General features: G+C 42.2%; 1 protein-coding gene across 4 annotated transcripts in view; it reads left to right on the plus strand.

Annotated features, from left to right (window-relative positions):
• The window catches only part of NHSL1 (NHS like 1), a 123,419-nt gene that overhangs the window by 72,085 nt on the left and 25,278 nt on the right, over positions 1-26,056 (plus strand). For all 4 annotated transcript variants that reach the window (XM_053664853.1, XM_053664854.1, XM_053664855.1 and 1 more), the window contains one exon: positions 14,572-14,699. In XM_053664853.1, coding sequence (XP_053520828.1) covers positions 14,572-14,699 — 128 coding nt within the window. The remainder of the gene's footprint in view (positions 1-14,571; positions 14,700-26,056) is intronic.

Raw genomic sequence — 26,056 nt, forward strand, 5'->3', positions numbered from 1 at the left:
AAGTCCCGACTCGGTTCTGTGCCAGGATACGTGATTTGAGCTTACTCTTGAGTTTGCTCTTTCCACTATCTGAGCTTTTCTCATCTGTAAAATAAAGATCAGAATATCTGTTTACATAGGAATAAAATGACCTTTTATGTACAGTATCTCAAAGTGGAAGCACTTTGTGGAGGGAAGGAGGAAGTGCAATGGAATAAAGAAGAAATTTTTTATTGGTCTCCACCCTCCTTCCCAAGTGGCTGTCATGCTTTAGCTGATGCTTCCCCTCCTACCCCACATGCCGCAGAGATGTGTGTGGGGGGCAGAGGGATAGAGGAAGACAAGGCACATCATCAGATGGCAGGGACAGCCACAGACGGGTGACACTGAGACTCATTTCCACCACATGAGCAAGGTGTCTTCCTCCCCACTCACTGTCCACCTCTGGAAGGTGCCTGCAATGTGGTGCAGGAAGGGACTTTCCAGGCCCTCTGATGAGTAAATCCCCTTTTCATTTTGAGGGTGAGTAAACAAGGCTTATCAGAGTTACCGGATTAGTTTATGGCTACTGTGCAGTTCATAGATGACTGTGCCGGGATGACATCAGGGTTCTGGCCTCGCCCCATGCTGACCTGTTGTGGTCTCAGGCCCTGAGGACCTGTCCCTTTGATGCCTCTTCAGTGCCCTCAGCTTTCCAAAAGGTCACAGGCACAGGGCTCACTCTCGGAATGGAAAGGCCCAAGGCCGATTTAGTTTCTTCAGGCAATTAATTTAGGGAACGCAGAATAGCTCCTGGTTGCCTAAAGGTGGTGGCTTACTCTCTCTGGATTTCATTAACATTCAATTAAGTTTAAGAGAAATAAAGAAAGGAAGCTTCGTCATGAGACATCATGCCTTACTAATAATCTATAACCATGTTTCAGTTTAATGACATTTAGTGCTTATTATTAGGGTTACAATAGGTCATTAGTAAATCCATGGATTAAAAACAGAAGGCCACCAGTTATAGAAGGGGTAACTAAAAGAAAGATGAGGGTTTGGAAATAGTAAATTCACCCAATGACTTAGTTCTTACGGCTGAGTTTATTCTTTGTCTAGTTCATTACTTGTGTTCTTCCTGAAGAATCCTTCCATAAAATTGATTTATAAAAGGAGAAGGTGAACTTGAGTTATTTTTTATTTTAAACAAAGGTAGGCCTAGAATTGAGTTGGGGTAGGGGTTTGTTATTAAAAAAGCCACTGAATGAGTGAGGAAATACAGTGTGTTATCCTTCCTAAACAACCGCAGCACCGACACCTTGTCCCTTTGTCACTACCTGTCACGAGGATGCGATTCCAGGGCTGCCTGTGGGTTACTGGGAAACCATGCCCAACTTTTGTACTCCCTTCCTCTTTTGGAAAACAATTTATGATCTCTAAGTTTCCGCCTAAGCACTAACATTTCCGATTGGCCCCAGTGCTTATTAACTGCTTAAGGGTGCTATATGTGGCATTTATTGACACAAAGATACAATTTACTGCTGGGCGTCAGTTCTGACAAATGTGTTTGCATAAAAAATTCTTAAGTGGTTCCTGCGAGTGAGGCGCTGGGCTGGGTGTTGTAGGTGAGTCAAAGATGGAGGATGTTGCTGCTTTCTGCCAGAGGCTTACAGCGGGCTAGGGAGATAAGATACGTGGATGAGTTACTCACTGTGTGGCTGAGGAAGTTGTATCCCTGAGCCTCACCCTTGTCCCTGGGTGTTGTCCTTAAAACCTAAGTCTGATCATGCCTCTCCTCTGTTAAAAATTCTTTACCAGCCTCTCTTTCATAACTTCCTCGGCATCTGATAGCCTTTATGATCTGACCCCACCTCCATCTGCCAATTCCCCTTTCTCCCCATGCTTCTCAACCCCTTCAGCCAAGTTCTGTACCCCGTGTCTTTGAGTGTAAAGATAAGGTCCAGTTGGAATGCTAGCTTGTCCTGTCCACCCTTTCTCTCCACGGCATATCACAGTCTGTTCCTCCTCCCTTCTGAACCATAGCTGCTCACTCCCGGCCAACTCCTGTTGCTCCTTTAAGAAGCCTGTGGGTGCCTGGGTCCCCACAGAGCTTTCCTGGACTCCCCTGGGCAGACCGTGGCATTGCTTCTACACTTTTTCACACATTTCCATGGAACCTTGTACCCCTCCATTAAACTGCTTATACCAAGTTACATAATTGTATTTTCATGTTCATTTCCCCTTGTGATGATAGCAAGATCCTTGGGAGCAGGACCTTTGCTTGTCATTTGTGTGACCCAACACAGAGCCCGGTGTGTGGCACTGTCAGTACTGCTGGGTTTGTGTAGGTCCTGGAAAGGTCATGCAGAATTTAGGAGAGAGATAGGAGCCGAAGCCACAGAACAGCTGGTGAAAATGCAGGAGTGAGATTAGGGATGGAGGGAGCGTGGGGCTGCATCAGGAAAGCTTTACCTGAGGGGGTTGGGACGAAGTTGGCAAAAGGAGCTGGGAAGAGACAGTAAATGAGGACATCGTGGTGTCGTGGACAGGGACAGCCTGAAGGAAGGCTCCTGAATGGATTGTTCATTGGAGCAGTTTCAAGGAAGTCTTTCAGTTTAAGAAGTCAGATTTTATGAGATAATGATTATTTTTATAAGCAGAAAAATAATACAAATCATTTTTAAGAACTGAAACAAAAACTGTCAAACAAAGAAAAGGGGGACAGTATTTTGAGGTGGTGGCAGGGTACAGATAATATTATTGCTTGGTTAAAAAACTAGAGCCAATTACAATACAGTTGTAATCAAAGGGAGCCATCAGAGGGGCAAGGATTTTGGATAGAGAGAGAATGGGATGATGTTCCCTGAGGAGGTGTCAGGCAGTGGGTGCTGGGGCACAGTGTCCCACAGGGTGGGTTTCAACTTCTGTCTCCTAAACGGAGAATTCGAGAAAACACTTTTTGAGAAGGAGCAAAAGAATGTTGAAGTTGTTCACTAGGCGGCATTGGAGGCTTGGTGGAAATGGGGCCCCCACTGGATTTTACTAAACCTTTGGTAAAAAGGATGACTTCATTTGGTGCTCTCTTGTTCAGTGCTTGTGAATTTAATTAGGTTGACTTTTCAAAGACAAATGATAATGCTTTTCAAAGACAAATGATAATGCTTTCAGAGACTTTATACAAGAAATATAGGGATTTCTTTTGGAATTTATGTCCTTAGGGAAATAATGGATTAAATTCTCTATTGAGAAAAGAGAAGAACAAAGACAAAAATGAGGCCCTGACAGATTGGGAATGCCACACACAGCAGGCAGTTTAACTTCGAATGTCGGACTTGATGGCTCACCAGTTTTTTTGTAATACTCACTACTGAGCATGGTAACCCTGCAAAGGTAGTTAATAGCCTATGAGAGGAAGTCAGATGTAGGAGCAAAGGAAAAAGGGACACTCATTGCTTTTACAGGAGGTAAAGAGACATCTTGTCTTTTTCTAATGGTAAGCAACACAGAAAAGATAGAATAGCAAGGACAGTCATTTAAATGATCCAGGCCTTAACAAAGCACTCTGGATTGTTTAAACAAAAGGCTTTTGTTTTGTTTTGTGTGTGTGTGTGCCTGTAGCCAGTCTGCTGTTTCAGCAATTCTATTTTAATTCCTGATAAAGGGAGTAACTTGAGTGGCCTCTATATTTCACTCAGTGCAGCATAAAAATGGTACATTGAAGGTACTGTGGATAAGGTTTGCTATCATTCACTGTACAACTGAAGTCTCTAGTGTTGGTTTAGAATCTCTGCAGGCTATTTGATATTGAGTAACCTTGGTGATGCTCCACCACCGCCAGTGATAGGGCTCTTTCATTCAGAAGTGAAATGAGAGCACCTCCAATTTGGCTTCCCTGGGATGTGCCCAGCCAGGACTTGCACACCGTCAGTGCATCGGACAGCTCTCAGCTTAATTTCAATCCCATTTACTTCTGCACGTCTCCTTAAATTAATTTGTGTATGTGAAGAGAAGAACTGTTCAACTTCAGTTTAGTGCATGGCAAATAACATTTTAAGAGTCATTCTTTCCATCGTTTGCAATGAAAAATAAAGCTAACAGTTTTATCCAGCCCCTTAAGTTTTAATATTTAATTCTTAACTTTTGGGAGAGGTTTTTATTCCACTCTATTAAGGAATTAGCCATAGAGGGAGACTATTAATCAAAATTACTATTTTTTACTATTCTACATAAAATGAGATTGCCGTACAGTGTTTAATGCTGATGTCACTGGTCTCAGGCTATGGGGGCCTGGGGGCAACTCTTTCCAGTGCATTAAGACATTAGTCAGCAAATTCATTTCCTGTTTATTGAGCCAATGGCACAATTAGTGTGTATTTTTTTCCTCTAATACTCTGCCTTCTCCATCCCAATTACTTCATTTTGCCAAGTGCACTGTGTAAACTGAATGAGAAGTCATCGGAATTGTGTTAAATAACTTTCGGGCACGTGAATTTGGCAGTCTCCTTTTTGTTCTTTTTTCCTCTTTTGGCAAAGAAACTCATTTATGTCAAAGGTGGCATTCCATCACCATCTCCACTTTTCTGCCTTACTCCTCCCCAAAACTTTTCTGGGAGGTTTCTCTGTAACTGAAGCCTTCCTGTGACATCTGTTCTACTGAACAGAAATCTTCTGGGAGTAGCCTATCCTGTAGTTTGTCTTTCCATGCTGGGTTTGATCAGTTTTCCTAAAATTCTACCAAGAGTAAACTTCCTTGGATACATAACCCCGGTGGAGCACTAATCATTATCTTCCTTATTGCATCCTCTCCCACCTGCTCTCCCTTCATCCTCTTATTTCTTGATTGGGGCCCCTCTCCCATTAAATTCTGTGTTGATGCTGGACCCAACCCCTGCTCTCCAGTTTTGCTTATCACCACTGATGACATGGCTAGTATGATTTGGAGGACCACGGCTCCATAAATTGTCACCTGAGCTTCTTTATCCATCATCTGAACTATAAGCTCCTTGAAGGTTGGAATGCATCCGTTAAGCACGGGTAGCTCAATACAAGCGAGTATTTGAACACGCAGCTATCAACTTTCAGAGTTTGAGCTCTCAATGGCTGCTGTTCATTACCTGGCTGTTACTGGGTTTCTTGAGCAAATTGAGACTCCTTATCCTTGGAGGAACCCCTTTCCTCGACACTTGGGTGATAGTTGGCCCTGACTGGCCCTCTTTTTCTTCCCCACAGTTAAGCAAATTATACTCTAGCAACTGGAACATTTTGTTTTATATGCATCATTAAGAGAGGAGATATTTACTTTCAGAACTTTTAGAGAGACTTGGGCTTAATCATTAAAGCCATACATTTTCTCCTCATCCTTTTATGTTTTGTGGTGCTTTGGGTATTATGTGTCATTGAAATGATGATTGATGAAGAAGTGGTTTTATGGACTCAAATATGCATTTATTGGGAGATAAATTTGGATTTAATACTTCATATATAATAATGTTCTTTTATGTCATTGTAAGTATTCCTATATAACTATATATAAACTCTTACCCTAAAGGGGAGAGGGGGAGAATAGAATGAATCATTCATGTCATACTCAATTAATGGCATATTTATTTGGAATCTGTCATTTAAAATTGTTATCAAATTATCTAGAAAAATATTCCCTGAAAAGATCTATATTAAATCCATGGCATCTTTAAGATTTAACATAGCTTTTCACCTCACTTGATATGCTACAAATAACTAAGTTACTTAAACATTTAACCATTTATAGTCTCTTAATTATGTTCTGATTTGTTGATTCTTAAAGACAATTTAAGTACATTGACGTTCAACTGTTATGAAGAATATAGGAAAAATACAGATGTAATTTTAGAAAATTCATTGTGTAACTAGCAAGGCAGAATCTTAACTACAGTATCAGTATGGTTTCTTTTTCTCTTTTAGTACTGCCAAGCTCAGTAAAGTAATGAATCAGAAGGTAAAAAACTCTTCTATTTTAAAGTGCATTTTGGTTTGATTTTCCTTAAGAAAATAAGTTCTCTAATATTTGTGAAGCATAGTATTTGAGTGCAGTAAATTTTTCCCATGTGCTTACTCGAGAGCTTAAACTAGATTCTTTAGCTGTGTGATAGCCGATACAGCTGTTGAACAAGAATTGATTCTCTTCCAAACATGTACGATTGTAGTCTTATGTGCTCTGAGCCCTCTGATCCTGGATAAAGATATATAATAGAACTGGTCTTCAACTGTTCTTGATAATCTGATGAATAAATAACTGGGATAGAAGTTTGGAAACCTGGATCTACAAGAAACTTGACACCTGGGTTTCATAATCCATAGACAAGTATAGATGTGCTTTCCCATGGCCAGAGGTTAGAACATTGTGGAGAGAAACTGCTACAAGAATTGGGCATCAAGTGATGCCCGTGTGGCTACTGGAAAGCTGTGCGACCCCGGACAAGACAGACACACATCCTTCAGCCTCAGAGATGAATCTCTGAGGTCCTGGGAAAAGTTACCCTGTGTCGTGGGGAAAGATGAGATGTGGCAACGACTCTTGTGGACATGACAGTGACTACTGCATATTAATAATATTGAGGGGAGCCCTCAATAACTTTGATTGAGGGTCCCCCACAAATAAGCCACTGTTCTAAGTACCTGCGTGCAGAAAATTATTTACTCTTCACTATGACTTGACTCGAAGAATTGGGGATTATGATTATCCACATTTTACATACGAAAACCCTGAGACACAAAAAGAAACTTGCTCCTAGTGGTGGAGGCAAAATTAGAATCCAGGTGTTTTGGCCCCAGAGCTGGTGTTCTTTCCTGAGGGTAAATTGCAGACAATTACAGTGCTTCCCATGAAAAGCTACCCGCCGCCCTAGCTCCTCTCTCTGTACCACACTTACCAATGTCTCTGATTAAACACCAGCCTTTATCGAGCAAATCGATACATTCAGCTGGGGGTTTTACTGCCCTTGAACTCTTTCCTAGAAAGAAAAGATATTAACCTTAGTTCTATTATAGTTTTTTCCTACATTTACATTTTTATAACCAAAAATATGCTAATACAAAATGAAATAATTGAGTGAAGGTTCACCTTAAGGAATATTGGTATTTAAGGTCTCATTGCACAGGCGGCGAACACAAGGCCCACAGGCCGATCCGACCCTCCACCTTGTTCTATCGGCCGGCACCTTGTTTCTACCGGGCAGCGCCAAGCCATCACTTAACTGTTGAAATTCAGATTAGAGAAGGACTCATCTCTCAATATGGGGTAATGAAAGTAGACAGCATTTTAACATGGAAAAGAAAATCCTTTGATCCCTCCTGGAAATTATCTCATAGATTCTCAAATTCACACTAATTATACATGATGATGTGTGTATTGCCATCACCAGTTCCCAGGTGCTCTCACAGTGATGGCAGTGCAGGCTCCACTGGCCCTTGGGCACTGCGGCCGCCACTGTGCTAGCCGGGAACCCACCTCGCTGCTGTTTCGAGACAGCTTAATCAAAATGCCACCCTCCTTTAAGGTTTACCTCGAATCCTCTCTTCTAAAAAGCCTTCCCTAGCCACTCCAACCTTCCATGCTGCCCGAACTCTTCAGTATTAGAAACCACATCACACACTTTTCCCTTAGATCCTCTTCTGTGCCTCTCACAGTGAAGGGGTTCGGTGGATGTATTTAAGGGAAGACTTGCAAACTAAAGTAGTGAGGAGGTACAGTAGCGGCTGCTGCCAGAGAGGCAGGAACATAGTCACAAGAAGTCATTAGCCCCTAAGACACTTCTCTTTCCTCAGCTGCTCACACGTTGTGACTCCGGAGCAATGCTTCCCATCCCACACTTACCCATTAGTCACAACCACGTGCGAAGTGTCTGCTCCCTGCCAGGTCCTGTTAGAGGCACAGGAGATGACACAGTGAATGGAACAGACAGAAATGCCCGTCTCCATAGAGCTTATGCCTTAAAGAGAGCACAGTCAACAAGCAGAAAAAGTAGTTAAGTGCATACATGTTAGAAGGACCTAAGTGCTGAGAGAAAAACAGAGCAGGGAAGGGACTAGGGAGTGGTGGTGTCACAGGCCTCTTGGAGTGGTGGCATCTGAGAGAGACAGGGGAGTGTGGTTTGGGCAGAGCGAAGGGGAGAACAGGAGGAGATGTGGTTAGACAGGCAAAGGGGGGCCAATCCGTTAGGGTCTGATGGGTTACCGAAGGGACTCTGGTGTTCGCCAGGAGGCTGGGAGAGGGGGAATAGCTTCTGGCGACTTTGACCAGAAAAGTGACACAATCTCAGTTCTGTTTCTCACTGTGTTCCTGTTCACCTGCTTCCCCAAGGTGCTAGGACTCAGCTCAGCTACTCAAATATAGAATGGATGTGTTACTGGTATTATGTATTCTGATCCTTGAACGTAGGCTATCTCTTGATTTATTCAGATCTTTTAAAACTTTGTTCTGAGGTTTTGAATGTACAAATCTTATATATCCTTTGTCAGATACATCCCTAAGTATTTCATATTTTTGATACTATTGTAAATGATATTACTTTTAACTTTTAATTTCCAATTGTTCATTGATGTAATGTAAAAATACATTAGATTTTTATATATCAATCTTCTATCAAGCTTTATATCAAGCTGTATATATTCCATATAATTAAAAATATTTCTGTGGGAATCAAAGATCCTTATGAAATTTTTCTACAGCTTAGCATCTTCTGAGTTTATACTTTGTTAGTCTCTATGGCTCAGGACAAAATTCCACAAACTGGGTGGCTTAACACAACAGAAATTTATTGTCTCACAGTTTCGGAGGCCAGAAGTCCCAAATCAAGGTGTTGGCAGGCCCAGGCCCCTCCAGCCTCAAGGGGAGAATCTCTCCTCGCCTCTTCCAGCTTCCGATGGTCCTGCGCCCTCTTCGGTGTGTGACGACCTAACTCCAGCCCCCACCGCCATCTTCTCATGGCCCACTTCCTTCGTGTCCGTGCGTCTCTGTTGCTTTGGAGGGTGGTGCAGAGAAACGTTGTGTATAATGGCAAAGCTTAGCACACTTGAGCGCCGGGCGTGGCCTGGGGTCGAAGCCTCAGAGACAGATAGGTGACCCCCACCGAGCCTCCCCTGGCAAAGAGGGTGAGGAAAGTGACCCTCTCTTCAAAGAGAAGAGCCCAGAGTGGCAAAGGAAGACAGCAGCTAGGGAGCGGGGTCTTCACGTTGTCCCCATGTCTGTTTCCTCTTCTCAAGGACATCAGCCTCATGGGAGTAGGGCCCATCTTCATGGCCTCACTGTCCCAGGATTCCATCCGGGAAGACCCTGTTTCCAAATGAGGTCACATTTGCAGACCCCAGGGGTCAGGACTTCAATGTATCTTTCAGCTCCGGACATGTACTTTCAGATCAAAGAACCTGCCTTTTCCTTGCTTTTGCAGTTATGGTACATTAATATAATAAACATATGGACCAAGCACCTGGCTAGTTCTCTTCCAGTGTAAAATGTCCCTATGTAGGAGGCTTCGAGTTAGGTAAAGCCAATTAAGTAATGACTATAAATTCTGCAGTTACATCAGTGAAAATATTTTAGCTGTATTTCGGGTGGAGGGGAGTTAAAAGTAAATTTTCAGACCACTGACAATAAGAGAATCTCAGTGTGATGCATGGCACATACACAGGAAGAAAAATACAGCCTCGTGATGTTTTGGTAAGGATGGAACCAGCAGATGTGTAAAATGGAAGTATCGCAAAGAATTGTGCCTCCAAGCCAACCTTGCGCAATTGCGTAATGGCTTTTCAAAGTGGCAGAGTGTGAGGTAGTTGTGGTTTCCGTGGTCAGTTCTCCCAGCGAAGGCCGATTTGTGAGCAGCCGCCGCGGGGAGGGTTCCACGCACAGTTCTGGCGCAGCCCTACCTTCTCCTCTCCCCGCGGAGCACTGAGTGCTGGACACGTCTGCTGAGTGACTCTCACGAAAGCTTCCCCGGAAGGAGTTGCAGAGGTGGACCCTGGGTTTCCAGGAGGTTGAAACGCTGTCCCTGTGGTCTCACAGGTAGTAAGTGGTGCCAGATCTGTCTGGATCCCAGACAGTCAGCCGCTCCTCCATGCAACATCCCTCCCGAGGTCAACTCCCGTTCCTGAAAGGCAGAGGGGGAGCTTTTCATTGCTGTTGCAGTGTTCACATCAAAAGCCTCTCAACCTCATTCGGGGGTTGGAGATAAACATTAAGTAAGTGTTGGGAGAAAGGTAACAGGAGTCTGGAAAATCTTAGGTTCAGTGTTATCCCTCTGTTTGGCAGTCATTAGAGCTGTTTTTGGATATTCTCATTTTCTCCCTTGCTTATGAGGTAGGATTGCCCTTTCTCATCCTCTCTGAAGTTAGGTAGGGCCCTGTGGCTTGTTCTGTAATGAAATAGTAACGGAAGTAACCACAGGCCGAAGTTTCAAGCACCGGTGTGAAATGCACCACATTCTGACGCACATTGTCCAAGCACATGTCCAGGTGGACCGCCCTGCTGTCTGGTCCCCTTCCCCGAGTGACTGTGGGGAGCAGAGCCCCTGCTGGCTCAGCGCGGATGAGGAAGATGTGCAGCGAAGGACCATCCGGTTGTGTTAAGCCACTGAGATTCTGGAGCTCCTTGTAACTGCTGTGTATTCTAGCTCACTGTGACTGATTCAACACCTTTAAGAACAAACGTAGAAAGTAGAAATTCACCCTAAATTTCCAGTAGAGAAAATTATTTTGCAAATAACTCTTTAAAGATTCTTGCAGGACACTCTCTTAACATGTCTCAGATATTAATATGGAAAGCTTAAGGAATAACTTTTAATGCATGAGGCCAAAGCAGTATTAAATTCACAAGATGATTAGATAACCATCTAGTACTATGGCATTATTTTTTTTCTACTATATTTAAAACTTTTGTCTGCCAACAAATGTTTGTTCATTGTTCTTGCGCTAAAGAAAACAGCTTGACATGTAAGGAAGGAGGACGAAATTGGTGGCGGGGAAACCAGAGGACACACGAACAGTGTCACCTTTATCCGGGCAGCACTGTGGGAACAATAGCGGGGTTTCACTCTTAATTTCTGTTGCAAGAGGACCGTGTGTTAAAGACAGATCTTCTGTTACATTTAGGATCTTGTTTCGAGCCTGTAGTTGCTGGCCTCACCTGGCTCTAAACTCTGCTTTGCCTTGCAGTTAGTTACTCAGTGCGGTGTCTGAAGTCTTTGTTTATTCGTGATGGCTTGCACTCCCGTCTTGCTCTACGGAGGGTCCACTCAGTGGGACAAACAAAGCCACGGTTTAGAAGCTGAGAGCCCTTGTAGCTGACAAGAGAAAACTTCCTCCATTCCCCTCAAGCTGGAATCAGATAAACGACAGTGGATATTGAGGAGTTGATGAGATTTCAGAATATTTGTAAGAGTCAAAAAGAATTGGTCATCTGCCATAAATTTATACTTCCTCATTTCATCTGAGATGCGGCGTCGTCTTTCATTTGATATGCTACTCTGTGTTATGTTACTGTTTAAACATTTCTGTGACATAAGCTTCATTGAGGAAAGAAGAGGCATTTTCTTTTTAAGTGAGGTTCAAATGGTGATACACCGTTTATTACTAGAAGTTCTAAATATTGCAAGACTTTTATGCTTTTAATATATGAATAGTAATTTTCTAATATTTCAGTCTTTTAGGATTTAACATGTCTTGAGTCATGTATCAGGAATAGCAAAATTGCCCTGGCTGGTGTGACTCAGTGGATTTAGTATGGGCCTGCGAATGGAAAGGTTGCTGGTTCGATTCCCAGTCAGGGCACATGCCTGAGTTGCAGGCTAGTTCCCCCAGTTGAAGGTGTATAAGAGGCAAGTCATCAATATATCTCTTGATGTTTCTCTCCCTCTCTTTCTCGCTCCCTTCTCCTGTTTCTAAAAAAAAATAAATAATTAAAAAAAAAGAATATCAAAACCGCCTTCGCTGATGTGCCTCAGTGGATTGAGCGCTGGACTATGGACCAAAGGGTTGCTGGCTCGATTCCCAGTCAGGGCACATGCCTGGGCTGTGGGTCAGGTCCTGGTGGGAGGCACATGAGAGACGACCACACACTGGTGTTTCTCTCCCTCTCTTTTTCCTTCCCTTCTCCTCTCTAAAAATAAATAAATAAAATCTTAAAACAAAAAGAACATCAAAACTCATATCACCTTTAGAGATGATCTAGTTCAGGAAGCCTTAGGTTCTTGGAGAGGAAACTTTTCCAAACATTATCTGACATGGTATCCAATACATAATGAAGATTCTTAACATTACAAAATTGTATGGTTTCAAACACACTTATTATAGGGTCAGTTAGTGAGGGGGAAATACTGTTTTGAACAACATAAAGACTTCATTTCAAAGGGCCTTGGCCTTTACTTTAGAAGTACTTTGTTTCATTTGGCAAGTATTTGAAAATACTGAATTACATGGTAAGTAGCTGTGAGTGGTAACAGTTTTTATTAGTCTGTTTTACAGGGTTCACTCCGAATCCTTGGGGGACTTCAGGTTTACGGGACCACAGAAAAGTTAACGTAGCAGCACAAGTTAATGAAATGTAAAGCTGTTGAGCTTGACTGTTATTTTTTTTTAAATCCAGCTTTAAGGTAATTAAAGAAATCAAATAAAAAATGTACCGAATCCCACAGCCACACAGAACAGCACTTGAAAACTACTAATTATGCTTTATGTAACGATAGCTCCGTGGAGTGACAGTGTAGTTTCTGTTTGTACTATTTTTTTAAAGAAATTGTCAAATATGGTAGGAAATGTGAAAAGAGCTCTCGCTGAAAAGGGTTAGGTTAGTGCGAGTAAATCCTCATCAAAAAATAGGTTTCGGAAGTTTCAGAATTTCTTAAATTTCCACTTTACATGATATGGAGTGGTCGCCAGCCCAGCCCACAAATCATCTAGCCCATAAGGGACCGAGGTAGTAATATTTAGCTGTCTTTCTTATGTATGTGCTTTTAAGTCAGGTGGCATTCTAGAAGATTCTCATGGCAGTTTCCATAGGATTTTTAAAAATCTGATGTGCAGCTTTGGCTGGGTACTCCTTTGTATAATATACATCCATGTTTTGGCCCCAAACTTTCAGGAAAAAAATCTTTTGTTGTAATTTTTGGACTCATTTATTTATTTGTATTTAGAAACAATAGTGATTATTGTATTCCCTGGCATTATTTTGCATACAAGTGTCAGTGTTGCTTTCTAGAGTTATACCTTTAACACATAAGCATAAATAAAAGAATTAAAAACATTTATATACATATGGAATTAGTACCACCTATGTATAATGCACATCTTTATCTTTTCCTCAGAAGTTTGGGCAAAAGTGTAGATTATACCCAGCAAAATACAGTAGTTGGTTAGAGCATTGTCCAGATATGCCAAGGTTGCGGGTTTGATCCCTGGTCAGGGCACATCCAAGAATCAACCAATGAATGCAGAGAGAGGTGGAACAACCAATTGAAGTTTCCATCTCTTTCCCCCTGAACCCCTTCTAAAAAAATCTGTTAAAAAATATCTGATGTGCTGCGTTGGGTTGGAAGCTTTCTCTCCAGACCCACTGTGTAGTAGCAAAGAGAGTGAGAGATGTTTATTCCTTGGTTGGAGAATTTTTATCCCTGCACAAAAGCAACTCCTCTTTGAAAAAGAATCATAGGTTCCAGTGTTAGAAAGGGAATCTGAAGATGCCCTACTTCTGTGCCTTTACAGGCATGGTTTTGTAAAGCTGTCAAAGAGGAAACTTTTACAGAAACAAATGTATTTTGCACTGCTTTAGCAAGCTGGATATTTAAAGGAACCCTGTGGCAAACACTTTGCGGCAAATGCACCTCTAAGATGGCATCTGGGTAAAAGGAAAGCTCTTGGAGCTTTAAAAAGCCTTAAGAAGTCGGCTGCACTCCCCACACTGAGGAGAGTGATCAGCGGAACGGGTCCTCCTTGAAGACAATCCCAGCCTCTGCAGAGCCAGTGGCCCCGGCCGCCCTGTGACCCAGGGCACCCTGCGCCCTAATTACCTTCCACTTGGTGGTGCCAGGTATTCCTCTGTGGACCGGCAGGCCTCTCGGAGTGCCACCGGCTTCGTATTAAATTCCCTGCAGTGATTAGAGGCTGTTTGGCACCAAAGTTAAATTGAGAACTAAAAATGGGAGCACACTCGCCTGTGAGTTTCTCATGCCGCTTCCAGCTGATGAGTCTGGGAGACAAGTGCATCATGAGGATTGCTTGTGGGTTTTGATGTGGAATTACATAAGCAGTTGTCGCATGAAAAATTCTAGTAAATAAGACCTGCGTTCAGATTGTGAGCCTGCTGCTTGCTTGCTCAACACTATGGAGAGACTGAATTAATTCATTACCCTAAGCTTGACTCTGAAGGTTGCTGGGAGGTGTGAAGGTAACCCCTTCAAAGTGTGTTACCATGGCATGTGGTGTGTAGTGGGTGCTTAGTCGTTTTTATCGTTCTCATTTTTAATATTACTATTATTTTGAAGTCTTACTATGCCTAGGGAATATGACCAGATAAGGTTAAATAAGGAGGAGTAAAGAAATTCTGGCTTCTAATGCCCTTTCTCCACCCCTGTCCTGTCCCCTCTGCAGAATGTGACAAACTGCGGCGGGATGGCTGCCGGAGCTCCCAGTACTACTCCCAGGGACCCACCTTCGCCGCCCCCTCTAGTCCACTCTGCAATGAGGACCACGATGAGGATGAAGAAGCAGATCAGAAGGTAAGGCTTCTCAGCTCAACACGGGATCCTGGATTGGCTCCTAGGACAGAAAAAGGATGTAACTGGGGAAACTTGCAAAATCAGAACAAAGCCCATTTTTGGTTTTTTTTATTTCTTAGTTTTGACAAGTGTCCCATGATGGTGCAACATGCTGCCACCAGGGGGAACTGGGTGAAGGGTACACAAGTGACCGTCACCACCATTCACTATGTCGCAATGTGACACTGAGGCTTCCGGATGGGCAGCCATCAGCGGTCATTGTGTGGGACCAGGCATGTCCCTTTATCCTTCCTCAGTGTGTTCTTCAACAGAGCTCCTTTAAGCCCAGTAGTGTAATTCATTTTTAAAACAAGTATTCATTAAGCACCTCCTGTATGCCAGGAACTATTCAAGGTGTTTGGTGAGACACCAAGAATAAAGAAGCAATGATGCTTCTTTAAGCATACAGGAGGTACTTTATTGCTTTTAAGCAATAAAGAAGCATCTTTGCTTCCTTATTAGAAGCATTAGAAAATGACATTGCTCTGTAGTAAAAACAAGCAGAATAAGACAGAGGGGAGGCTGCAACTTTAAATGAAGAGGGTAGGCCTTCCTGAGCAAAGAGGTGATTGGGATTAAAAGGGTGAGCCATGCAGAAATCTTGGAGAAGAACATTCCAAGGTGAAAAAGCAGTCAGTGCAATAAATGTTTCTTAAGGATTACGCTAAGTATCGGATTCTGCAACATGCAAACATTGATGTCTGTAGTTGCCTCAAGGAACTTACAGCTCTTGTGTAGGGACAACTGACGAGAATAAAAAGTTTCTATGTGCCTTGCAGATATGCTTTTTTTTCTTTTTACTTTTTAAATTAAAGGTTTGTGGCAACCCTGCCTCAAGCAAATCTGTTAGCACCATTTTTTTCAGCAGCATTTGCTTACTTTGTGTCTCATTTTGGCAATGGTTGCAATATTGCAAACTTTCTCATTATTACTGTGTGACTCGTTATCAGTGGTCTTGGATGTTACCAGGGCAAGACCCTCTACCAGCAAAAAGATCACAACTCACTGAAGGTTCAGATGATGGCTAGCATTTTTTAGCAGAAAGTATTTTTAAATTAAGGTAAATACATTGTTTTTTATAGAAATAATGCTATTGCACACTCCATAGACTGTAATAGAGTGTAAACATAACCTTTATTTGTACTAGGAAAGCAAAAAATTGTGTGACTTTTTTTATTGTGGCATTCACTTTATTTTTGTGGTCTGGAACCGAACCCTGTCCATCTCTGAGATAGGACTGTGTGTTGCATGCACCAACAAGGAGTCGTCATAGAATGACGTGTGGAAAAGAAATTCTTCTGACTTGAGCAGTCAGGAAATGGAGAGAGGTTTGAAAGAGGGCAGGGTATTTAAGACAAGCGGCTATAGGGCTGTTGCAACAGGCAAGACACAATGAGAACCTAGGCCAAAAGAGTGGCTGTGTGAATGGCAGGGGGGCTGGTGTTGAGAGATGATGGTGGCGGCATTTTTGCAGTTTGGAGACAAATTTCGAGTCTTAGCTTGCCACTTGCTGCTTTCTTTGGCTGTATCACTTGGCCCCTCAAGGCATTCATCTCCTTATCTAGAAAGAGGGGAGTGGAATAAGATCTCTCTCTGAGATCTTTTGAACAGGCTGTTAATTCATTCATTTACTCAATAAATATTTATTTAGCATCTCCAGTATGCCAAGCGTTATTGTAAGTCCTGAGAACCCGTCAATTGAAAAAACAAAGTCCCTGCCACCAGAGGAAAAATGATGGTAAACAGACAAGTGTACTGTAACACCAAGGGGTGATGCGTGTTGCGGAGGAAAAGGAGAGTTCGAGAGTGACAAGGCTGCTCTTTTAGACTGAGCACTGGGGAAGGACCCCATGGGGGTGCCATCTGGGCACACCTCAGAAGGAAGGGTAGGAAACCACACATGAGTATGTCTGGGAAGAGTTTTCTTGGAAGGAAAGATAGTAAGTGCCAAGGCCTGGAGACAGCAGTATGGCTACCCTGTGGGAGGAACAGCCAGGGACCTGAGAGGCAGGCGGTGAACAAGGGGAAGAGAGGCGATCATGACTTTGGGGGATAGATAACCAAGGGCCAGATCCATGGAACCTAATCAGTCACAGTAAAGACTAGATTCATTGTTCCTGGATGAGATGGGGAGGGCCTAGAGGACTTGGGATGGAAGTGGCTTGATCTGATTTACCCCTGGATGCACTTAGTCTGCCTTAGAATGCAGTGGATGGAGACGAGACTGTAGAGAGTTGAAGGTGGAAGCTAAGGCAGGTGCACAGGTTATGGCAGTAGTCCAGGCAGGATATGGATGGTAGGGGCTGGGACCCAGGCAGCAAGCAGTCATGGAGAGTCTAGCTTTCTTTTAATAGTACGTTCTGCAGAACTTCCCAAGTTATGAGAAAAAAAGCTGAGTCAAGGATGATTTCATCGATCTTTCCAGCTTGATCCCTCTAGAATCCCATTACAGAAATCGTTTGACCCCATGAGGATTCAGACCCACTGACTCCACCCTCTCCATGCCCACACTCTTCTCCCCCAGCGTATGCTCCACGGCCCACCTTTTGTCGTTCCCTTCTTTACACACAGTCGCCTCTGCTGGCCCCTCTCTCCTGCCATTTTCCTGGAGAAATCCCAACCCCAGTTTGATCCAACTCTCCCCCTGCTCTGCCTGAAAGTTTTACTAACTAAACAAGCCTAGAGAAAAACACCAGGTCATGTTAGCTAGTTTCACTATAAATCTTGAACCTCAAACCTGAACTGCTGCCTGTGGATCCTACTCTATTAACTCGTCAATTTACTCTTCTACTTTCCCAAATTAGTTTTGCACCTTCTTCCTTAGCCTTCAAACACCACTACTTTGCTTCCCTCTCAGATACTGTGTTAGATATTACACTGGGTGGGGGTGGGGGAACAATCAGAAGTCATTCTTTCACAACAAACCTATTAAACTGCTTGCATCTGTCTCAGTGTCTACTCACCTTTTCCTGCCACTGCAATGGGTGAACAATCCTCACTTATTTTCTGTCCCGTTGTATCTCAAGTGCCTAGACGAGGACCTAGCACATAGTAGGCCCTCAATATTTTTTCAGTGGAGTGATTAAGGCCAACCTCTCAACAACTTCATACCTACAATTTACCTCTCTGTCTCTTTTGCCCAATCAGTTTTCTGTCTTTGTTGTATCCTAACCATCATTATACAAACAGGCTGTATTTTCCCTCAGCTTGAAGAGACCCTCCTTTGACCTTTTATCCCCCCAAATTCTGCCACATTTTTCAATTCCTTTTTTTAATAGAACCTCTCCAAAGAACTCTCTAGACTTGCTGTCAACACTGCCTTTCCTCACAGTCTCCTCTGAACCCCCTTCAAACACACTTTAACACACTTTTATCCCCAGAGTGCTACTGAAACTACTCTTGTTAAGTTCACCCATCACCTCTACCTCGCCAAACCTAATAGTTAATTCTCAGGCCTCTTGTTACACTCCCTCTCAGCAGTGTTTGACATAGTTTATTATTCTTTTCTGCTTAAAATTCTTTCTTTACTTGGCTTTCATGAGACCACACACTTTGGGTTTCCCCCTTCTTCATTCCTCACTGGCCAGTAGTCATGTGCTTTTCTGTCATTTGCTGGTGGCTGTCCTTCCAAGTCTCAGACACCAGCGTAACATTGCGCCTCTGCTCCTCTAGAACAGACTCACTCCTTGCATGATTTCATTGAGTCTCATGGTTTTAAATTCCACATATTGAAGTTTCCTGAATTTCTGTCTCTGACCCAGACCCATGCACTTACCTGTTTGCTATCCATCTCTACTTAAATGTCTTAAAGGTATCTTAAAGTCGTTTAAACCAAAATACGTGGCATCCTTCTTCAAAAAATGGTATATATATCTGCTTCTTTATATTTTTCTCCACCTCAGTACACCACAACTTCATTCTACCAGATGCTTAAGTCAAAAACTTGGGTGCATTCTCGATCCCTTCCTTTTTATCAAACCTTCAGCAAATTCTGTAGGGTTACTCATGACTGAACCAATTCTAAAACCTCCATTCAGACATATAATGATTAAGGTCCCAGTAGGTCCCTGAGAGTGCGTGGTGGTGGCAGGCTGGAAGTGCGAGGGGGCGGAGCAGGTGCTGGATGGAACACCTCCGCGGCTGTTGAGTTCTCCGAGTGCGTTTAACAGCAGTCGAGGTGAAGGGTCGCCCCAGTAGGATCACAGTGGGTCTAAGGGAAGGAGTTAGCTTTTATTGCACAGCTAACTGGAAGTCACCAACACATTTTTTAAGTAGAGGATTTTATGATTAGGAATAAGTACTGAATATATTATCTTTTGTTAGATGAAGATACACAGATAATGTTAAAACTGATTTTCTAAATTGCATAACATGTCAAACTTGACTCTGGAACTTTTAGCAAGGGAATATTTTAACAGACTGTTAGAATTCTATTTAAGCAAATGGAGAAATCTTATCAAAAATTATACCAAATAGATTTTTTAAATGGTAACTATGTGAGGCGATGCATGTGTTAACTAACCTTATTGTGCTAATCATTTCACAGTGTTCACATGTATCAAATCATCACACTGTGCGCCTTAAACTTACACATGTATGTCAATTATATCTCAGTAAAGCTGGGGGGGGGAGTAGAACATTAAAAAATATACATTGAGCCAAATTGAAAAAAAATAGCAACCCCAGATGGTTTCGTAGAGAGAGGGGATTTTACTAAAGCTTTTAAAGAGTAGGTTGATCCAATGCCTAATTCCTGGAGCGGGGCAGGGGGGGGGGGAAGGAAAAGGTGTGATTTCTATTAAATTAGCTTAACGCTGATGCCAAAACTTGACAAGACTGCACAAAACAGATCAATCTCACTCATGAATATTGGCATTAGAAGTCATAAATGGAACATTAGGAAACATAGTCTAGCAGCTCATTCCACGATGAATACTCCACATCCACCTGGATTTATTCCAGCAGTAATGAAAGGATGTTCAGTTTTAAGTAATTCAGTCACCTTCGATCCTGTTAAATTTTTTTTCATCATCACCCAAGGACATTTTTTCATTGCTGTTTTTGGGAGAGAGGAAGGGAGAGAGAAGGGGAGAAGGAGAGAAACATGTATCAGTTGCCTTCTCATACACACCCCAACCAGGGATTGAACCTGCAGCCTGGGCGTGTGCCCGACTGGGAATCCAACCCACAACCCTCCTTCTACCAGGCGAAGCTCCAACCACACTGGCCGTGTTAATTCTTTTAAGGAGAAAAATCAGATCAAAACCATAGATATTGAAAAGATATTTGATACAATTTAAGTCATTCTTTTCTTTCTTGGCCCAGAAGGTACCAATTTTTTCTTCAATTAGTTTGCATTCAGTATTTTATATTAGTTTCAGGTTTACAGCATAGTGGTTAGACGATCACATACTTTAAACCGTGTTTCCCTTGATATTTCCAGTACCCACCTGGCACCATACACAGTTATTACAATATTATTGACTGTTTCCTGTGTTGTTCTTTACATTCTCTTGACTGTTTTGTAACTGTCAGTCTGTACTTCTCAGTCCCTTCACCTTTTTCTCCCAGTCCCCATCCTCCCTCTTGTCCGGCAGCCCTCAGTCTGTTCTCCGTGTCTGTGAGTCTTCAACAGTCTCTCCTGACACTAACACCCAATCATATAGGAACAAGTAGATCCTCATAACTTAACAAAATTTATTTCTTGTCACCAAATCTGACATAATTTTTAAGGGGCATTCTCATCAGAATGAGGCGTAAAACAGGGACATTCACTGTTACTATTACTATATTTATGGGAAGAGCTAGTTGGCAGAGTTAGAAAAGTTGCAGAATAAGAGGTTCAAAAATAGCAAAGATTGAGATTATATTATCATTCTGTGTACGTGATAAGCTTATGTACATGGTGAATCCAGGAAAATAAAAATGTAAAACTACCATCAATAGTGGAAGTCAATGATATAGTAAGGTATAAAATTACAATAGAAAAATCAATAATTTTCATATCTACAAAGGCAAGTTAGAAGATATAATAGAAAAATGTTTTTAAAATATCTATAGTTGACAAAGTAACTAGGCATAAATTTAATAAGGAAAGTGCAAGATGTATGTGAAAAAATTTAAATATTATAGAAAACCACAAGTAAGATTTGAATAAATTGAAAAAACATGTGCTCTGAGGTTAGAGGACTCAGAATCAAAAAGCTCTCAATTCTGCCCAAGTTAGCTTATAAAATTAACACAATACAAATAAAAACTGGCAGCTGTTTTGTTCTGGTTTGGAGTTGATCAGGGGATGGGAGGAGGAGGGAGCCATCTGGAGAAGCTGAGGTTCCCGCCTGGGCAAGCCCTGACATAACAGAGCAGCAGGGAGCACCAAGTGGCCGGGTGCCAAAACAGAGTCAGAAACTACTCCAGTGTGGCACCCAAATGTACAGATGAGTCGACTTAACATTAAAAACCGTAAGTGGCCCTGGCCTCTGTGGCTCAGTGGATTGAATGCTGGCCTGCGAACCAAAAGGTCGCCAGTTCGATTCCCAGTCAGGACACATGCCTGGGTTGTGGGCCTGGTCCCCACCTGGGGGTGTGCAAGATGCACCCACTCATCAATGTTCCTCTCCCTCTCTTTCTCTCTTCCTTCTCTTCTCTCTAAAAATCAATAAGTAAAGTAAAATAAATTAAAAATAAATAAAAACCATAAATAAAGTTCAGAACTAGACCTCCATCTTTGTGGGATTTAGTATGTGATCCAGTTGACACTTGAAGTCAGGTGGGAATCCAGTAACTCTCAAGGGCTCCCAGCCAGCAGTTGACGGTCTCCATGTCCGGTCTAAGCCCTCTAGCTACAATCCATGTTCTTAATAGTTGCCCTCACAACTTGGGGTCATTTTAAACACAGGGCTGTACAAGGCAGAGTCAAGAGAAAATTCCATTGGCCAGACCCTACCCTTCTCTATGTATTTCCTAGGTCGGGGCGGGGGTGGGGGTGGAGGTGAATGGTGGGGAGACCAGTGGACTGTGTAGAAGGGACACCGGAGCTGAACGTTCCGGCTACAACGGCTCTGATATCAAAAGCGGCGTTAGAGAAAAGCATTATTTGCATTCAACAAATGTTGTGTCTATTATGTGCCCAGGATAGAAGCACTCCCCTAAAACAAGAGTTGCAAATAAGGCAAAGGTTAAGGACATATAAATAGAACAGAGAACCCAGGGATTATCTGTTCTGGTTATTTATTCTGCATAATTACTCTACAATAAGTGCTAAACACTTACTAGGTAAAACTCAAGTTTATGGTATGAAGAAAAGTATTTTGCTAATGATACCCACACATATCTTCCAGAGTGGTGATGTAGTATGACAAGAAAAAACATTGTTTGAAGTATTTCCAACTATATGTTTTGTACATCATCTAGATATTAAACATGCTTCATGAGAAATGCTGTCTGCAAAGGGATTTAGAAATCCACAAAATACTTTTTCATTCATCTGCAAAATCAAAGAGCAAGTCATTGCTTTAGTATTGTTCCAGTCTTGACATTTTGTTTTTGTTCTTTTAGTTTTCATTGTGTACCAGATACTACCAAAGCGGTTATTCAGGTATTTGAAGGAAGTTCAGTTATAGATGGCAAAATACATCCTGCGAGTTGACAGGGCATTTCTCCAGCTGCCATTGTGGGAGGTTACATTTGATGATATGTTCACTGAATCACAGAAGCATTCATAGAGGCCCCATTGTCTCAGCAGACTCACTCTCTAGTGTAAATTCACCCCAAACAGGCTAATGAGACTGGGATTATGGCAATAAAATGGTTGGCTTTAATGGTATTGATAGAAACCGAAATTTTCTTTCCTGTTTTCTGTTTTTCTTTGAACTGGCATCTCGGGTTCTGTTTTGGTCTTCGTTGCTTAGAGATATTTAAATCAAAGGAGGACTTTGAAGAAGACACTTTGAAGAAGACAAAAGGATAGCAGCCTTGCTCAGTAAACTGCAAATGGCGAGGGCTTATATAACAGAGTGCTTGAAAACACCAGTCTGGGGACAGCTTGCCCACCTGTCGCTGCCTGCGGTGGCCCTGGGTAGATCGCTTCCCTCTGAGAGCTTCAGTTTCCTCAACTGTAAAGAGCTAGAAACCACATGTTCTGGTTTGTTCAGGACAGCCCGGTTTACAGCTGCTCTCCTGTGGAATTATTAATAGCGCCCCTCCACTCTCAAAGACATTCTGGTTTTGCTAATAAATCGCATGACTACATTACCTTCCTTGGAGGGATGTTGTGAATTGAAGTGAATTAATGTTTGTAAAGCCCTTAGCCTGGTGCCTGGCACATGGTATAAGCTCAAATAATGATGAATAGTATCATTAAAATGCTTGGTTTTTCAAACTAGACTTCAAGGAAGATGACTTGATGGGCAGTTTCTATTTTTTAAGAGAAATTTGGCCTCTCTTCCAATCATTTAAGTCTTTTATTCCACCCCCATAGAATTTCCTGCCTAAAGCAATGAATTTGAGAGGTTTTAGCAACTACTAAAAATTTTCCTGAATGTTGTGTTTTCATAGGTTATGTACATGTAGAACTACATACAAGCAGTTATACTAGTACTAACTCTATAACAGTAGGACTCTTAAGAGTATTTTTGGAATGTTTTTACAAACTATATCTCATTTTCCACTAGAACTCCCATGAAATAAGTGAGATGATATTATTACTATCATTTTAATGATCTGGAAACTGAACATCAGAATTAAGAAATTGCTTGCCAAAGATCACACGGCTAGAATGCATCGGGTAGGATGTGGACACAGGGCTTCTCACTTTATATTTCATTTCATTTCATCACTCCATGTTGGTTAAATAAAAGAGCGAGATTGCCAGATTATCCAAATTCTTTCTCATTGTGCCTGCTGTTGTCATTTTCATTGCATCTTTGACTTGTCTGGTACTCATTCTTTCATGCTGTTTTTTCATGGCTTCGTTACACAGACACAGTCCCTGGCATAGCATCGCTGATTGTCCAGAAGACATTTGTGATGACTCTAGATGGAGTCTCTGTCACTGGGTCTAAGTAATTTCAGGACCAGTGGAAACAGTCAAAACTGCTCTGTATGATGGCAGGCAAAGATGAGAAAACTGGGGCCTGTCACTTCCAGGCCTTTATGCATCCAGGCCACCGCGTGCCTCAAGTACTGATAACTTGTTCCACTTCTTCTTGTCTCAGACATCCCATTACATGGAGTAAGGCTCCACTCGTGCCTGCCTTCCCTTCTAAATGGGGCGACAGCTTTCCTGTCTTATTGATCTTTATATTCCCTCATGGAGACAAGCACCTGGCGCTTGGGAAAGTGCAGGAGCCGAAGTCTGGGCTCGGTGCTGCATGTGAATCTATGTGATGCTTCTTGCAACCGTGCAGGGTAGGCTGGGTTGTGCTTATATCATAGGTGAGGAAACTGTCTTAGAGAGGGTGTATCACTTAAACAAGTAGTATCACGCAGCTTTTAAATACTGCAATTGAGATCTTTCTCTGCTTTAAAACAGTGTTTGTTCTTCAGGTATAATATACATGAAGTAAACTCCACATATGTAAATTTTATAATTTAATGATTTTCGTCATATGTTTCACACAGCATCCCATACCACAATCAAGATAGTGAACCATCCATCACCCCAAAATGAGCCAGGATTTAAATCCAGAGCTGACTCCCTGTTTTCCCTGCAGCAATCAGAGTATGGGGAACTGCTCTCTTATGGGAAGCTAGATAATATTAAAAAAAAAAAAACTTTTACAACCTAAATTGTCCGTCAGTAAAAGAATGGATGAGTAAGTGTGGTGTTGGAGTGGAGTGTGCTACACCGCAGTGAAACCAAGGACTTAACAGGACCACACGACAGCGAGTGTGTCTTAGAAACATAATGAGTAAGTAAGTACCACTGTGAAGAGCATGGCACCATTTCTACAAAAGTCAAAATAAATGGAAACCTGTAATTTAGGCATATTTATACACACTTGTAATAAAAGTAGGGGAATAACTACCAGTTAATTTAGGCATGTGGGTCCCTGCGGAAAGTGGGGGCAGCATGAAGGTCGACGTAGTTATTGGTGGTATTTTAAACATGAGTTGTGTAGTGAGTTCTTACATAGCCATTATGTTCTAATACATCTGCACTCACATCAAAAATGAGAAATTACTAATCAGTTTCTTACATTTTCATAAGGAAAAGATCACTTACTATGGGATAGTTCGGATCCAAACTATTTTAATTCAATACATGGTAAGAAAGTTTAGGGCCCTTGATAAAGGGTCTAGGTTTTGTGATAAAGTAATAAACTAAATAGGAGAGAAGGAACAATTAGTTACTTAATAATGTAGCTATGAAAACCACCTCCCAGCCTTCCTCGTGGAGGTGCTGGATGGACCAAGAGCTGGGCTGCAGTAAGGAAGACTGCAGTAGTTTTGACACCCAATAAAACTCTCCAGAATCTTGAAAACCAAGAGTCAACTCAAAAGAGATTGAGTTTTTCTGGGAGAAAAATCACCAAAGACTGTGTTACCGAGTGACCTGCAGAAAGGACTAGAATGTGTGTTGGCATCTTCTTAAATCGTGCTCTACGTAGTTTCATCCGGTCCATGTCCATCTTTATGTAATACTTGCTAAACGAATTCTAAATTTAGCTGTCTGTAATTATATTTTCCAATTTTCGAAAGCTTGGCAGATCTTTTTAAGCCTGAACTAATCTGTATTTCACAGTTAAGCCCACCTTTTGGTCACTTGGCCCTTTGGCAAAGAGACTGTGTCTCGGGCCCCACTGCCCATCTGGTGGGAGGCCGACTTGTTTTTCAGACAGGACCTGGTAGTCTCCGAAAGGCAGGTCTTGCGACGTCCACGTCGGAAAGGGACTACTGGTGTAGCAGGTGATCTCCCTGTCTAAATTAAGTAATTCGACACAAGGCATTGCGGTTCCTTAGGTTTCGTTTGTGACTCTGTGTTCCTTCTAGGAGCAGAGTATGGGCTATTGATGAACACTGTTGGCCAAATAACAACTTTAAAAACTGCAGTTCAGTTCTGAAGACAAGGAAGCCTTAAACTGAATGTTTAAAAAAAATATCTACCTTATCACAAGGGTTCCCATGAACATGAAGCATGACTACGCCGTTGGAGTTACTTTGTTGTCAACAAGTGGAGCCTGGGTTTCTCAGAACCTACAGCCACTAGTGAGTGACAGGGACAGGATGCTGGTCCTTGAGGTCTTTCCTCCAGATTAGAGCGTCCATCCACCTCACCACAGTGCTGCTGGCATTCGCTGGTTTTCAAGAGGTTTTTT

This window comes from Artibeus jamaicensis, unplaced genomic scaffold (genome assembly GCF_021234435.1).
Source record: "Artibeus jamaicensis isolate MK-2021 breed Jamaican fruit bat unplaced genomic scaffold, CSHL_Jam_final contig_387, whole genome shotgun sequence".
NCBI classification, from domain to species: domain Eukaryota; kingdom Metazoa; phylum Chordata; class Mammalia; order Chiroptera; family Phyllostomidae; genus Artibeus; species Artibeus jamaicensis.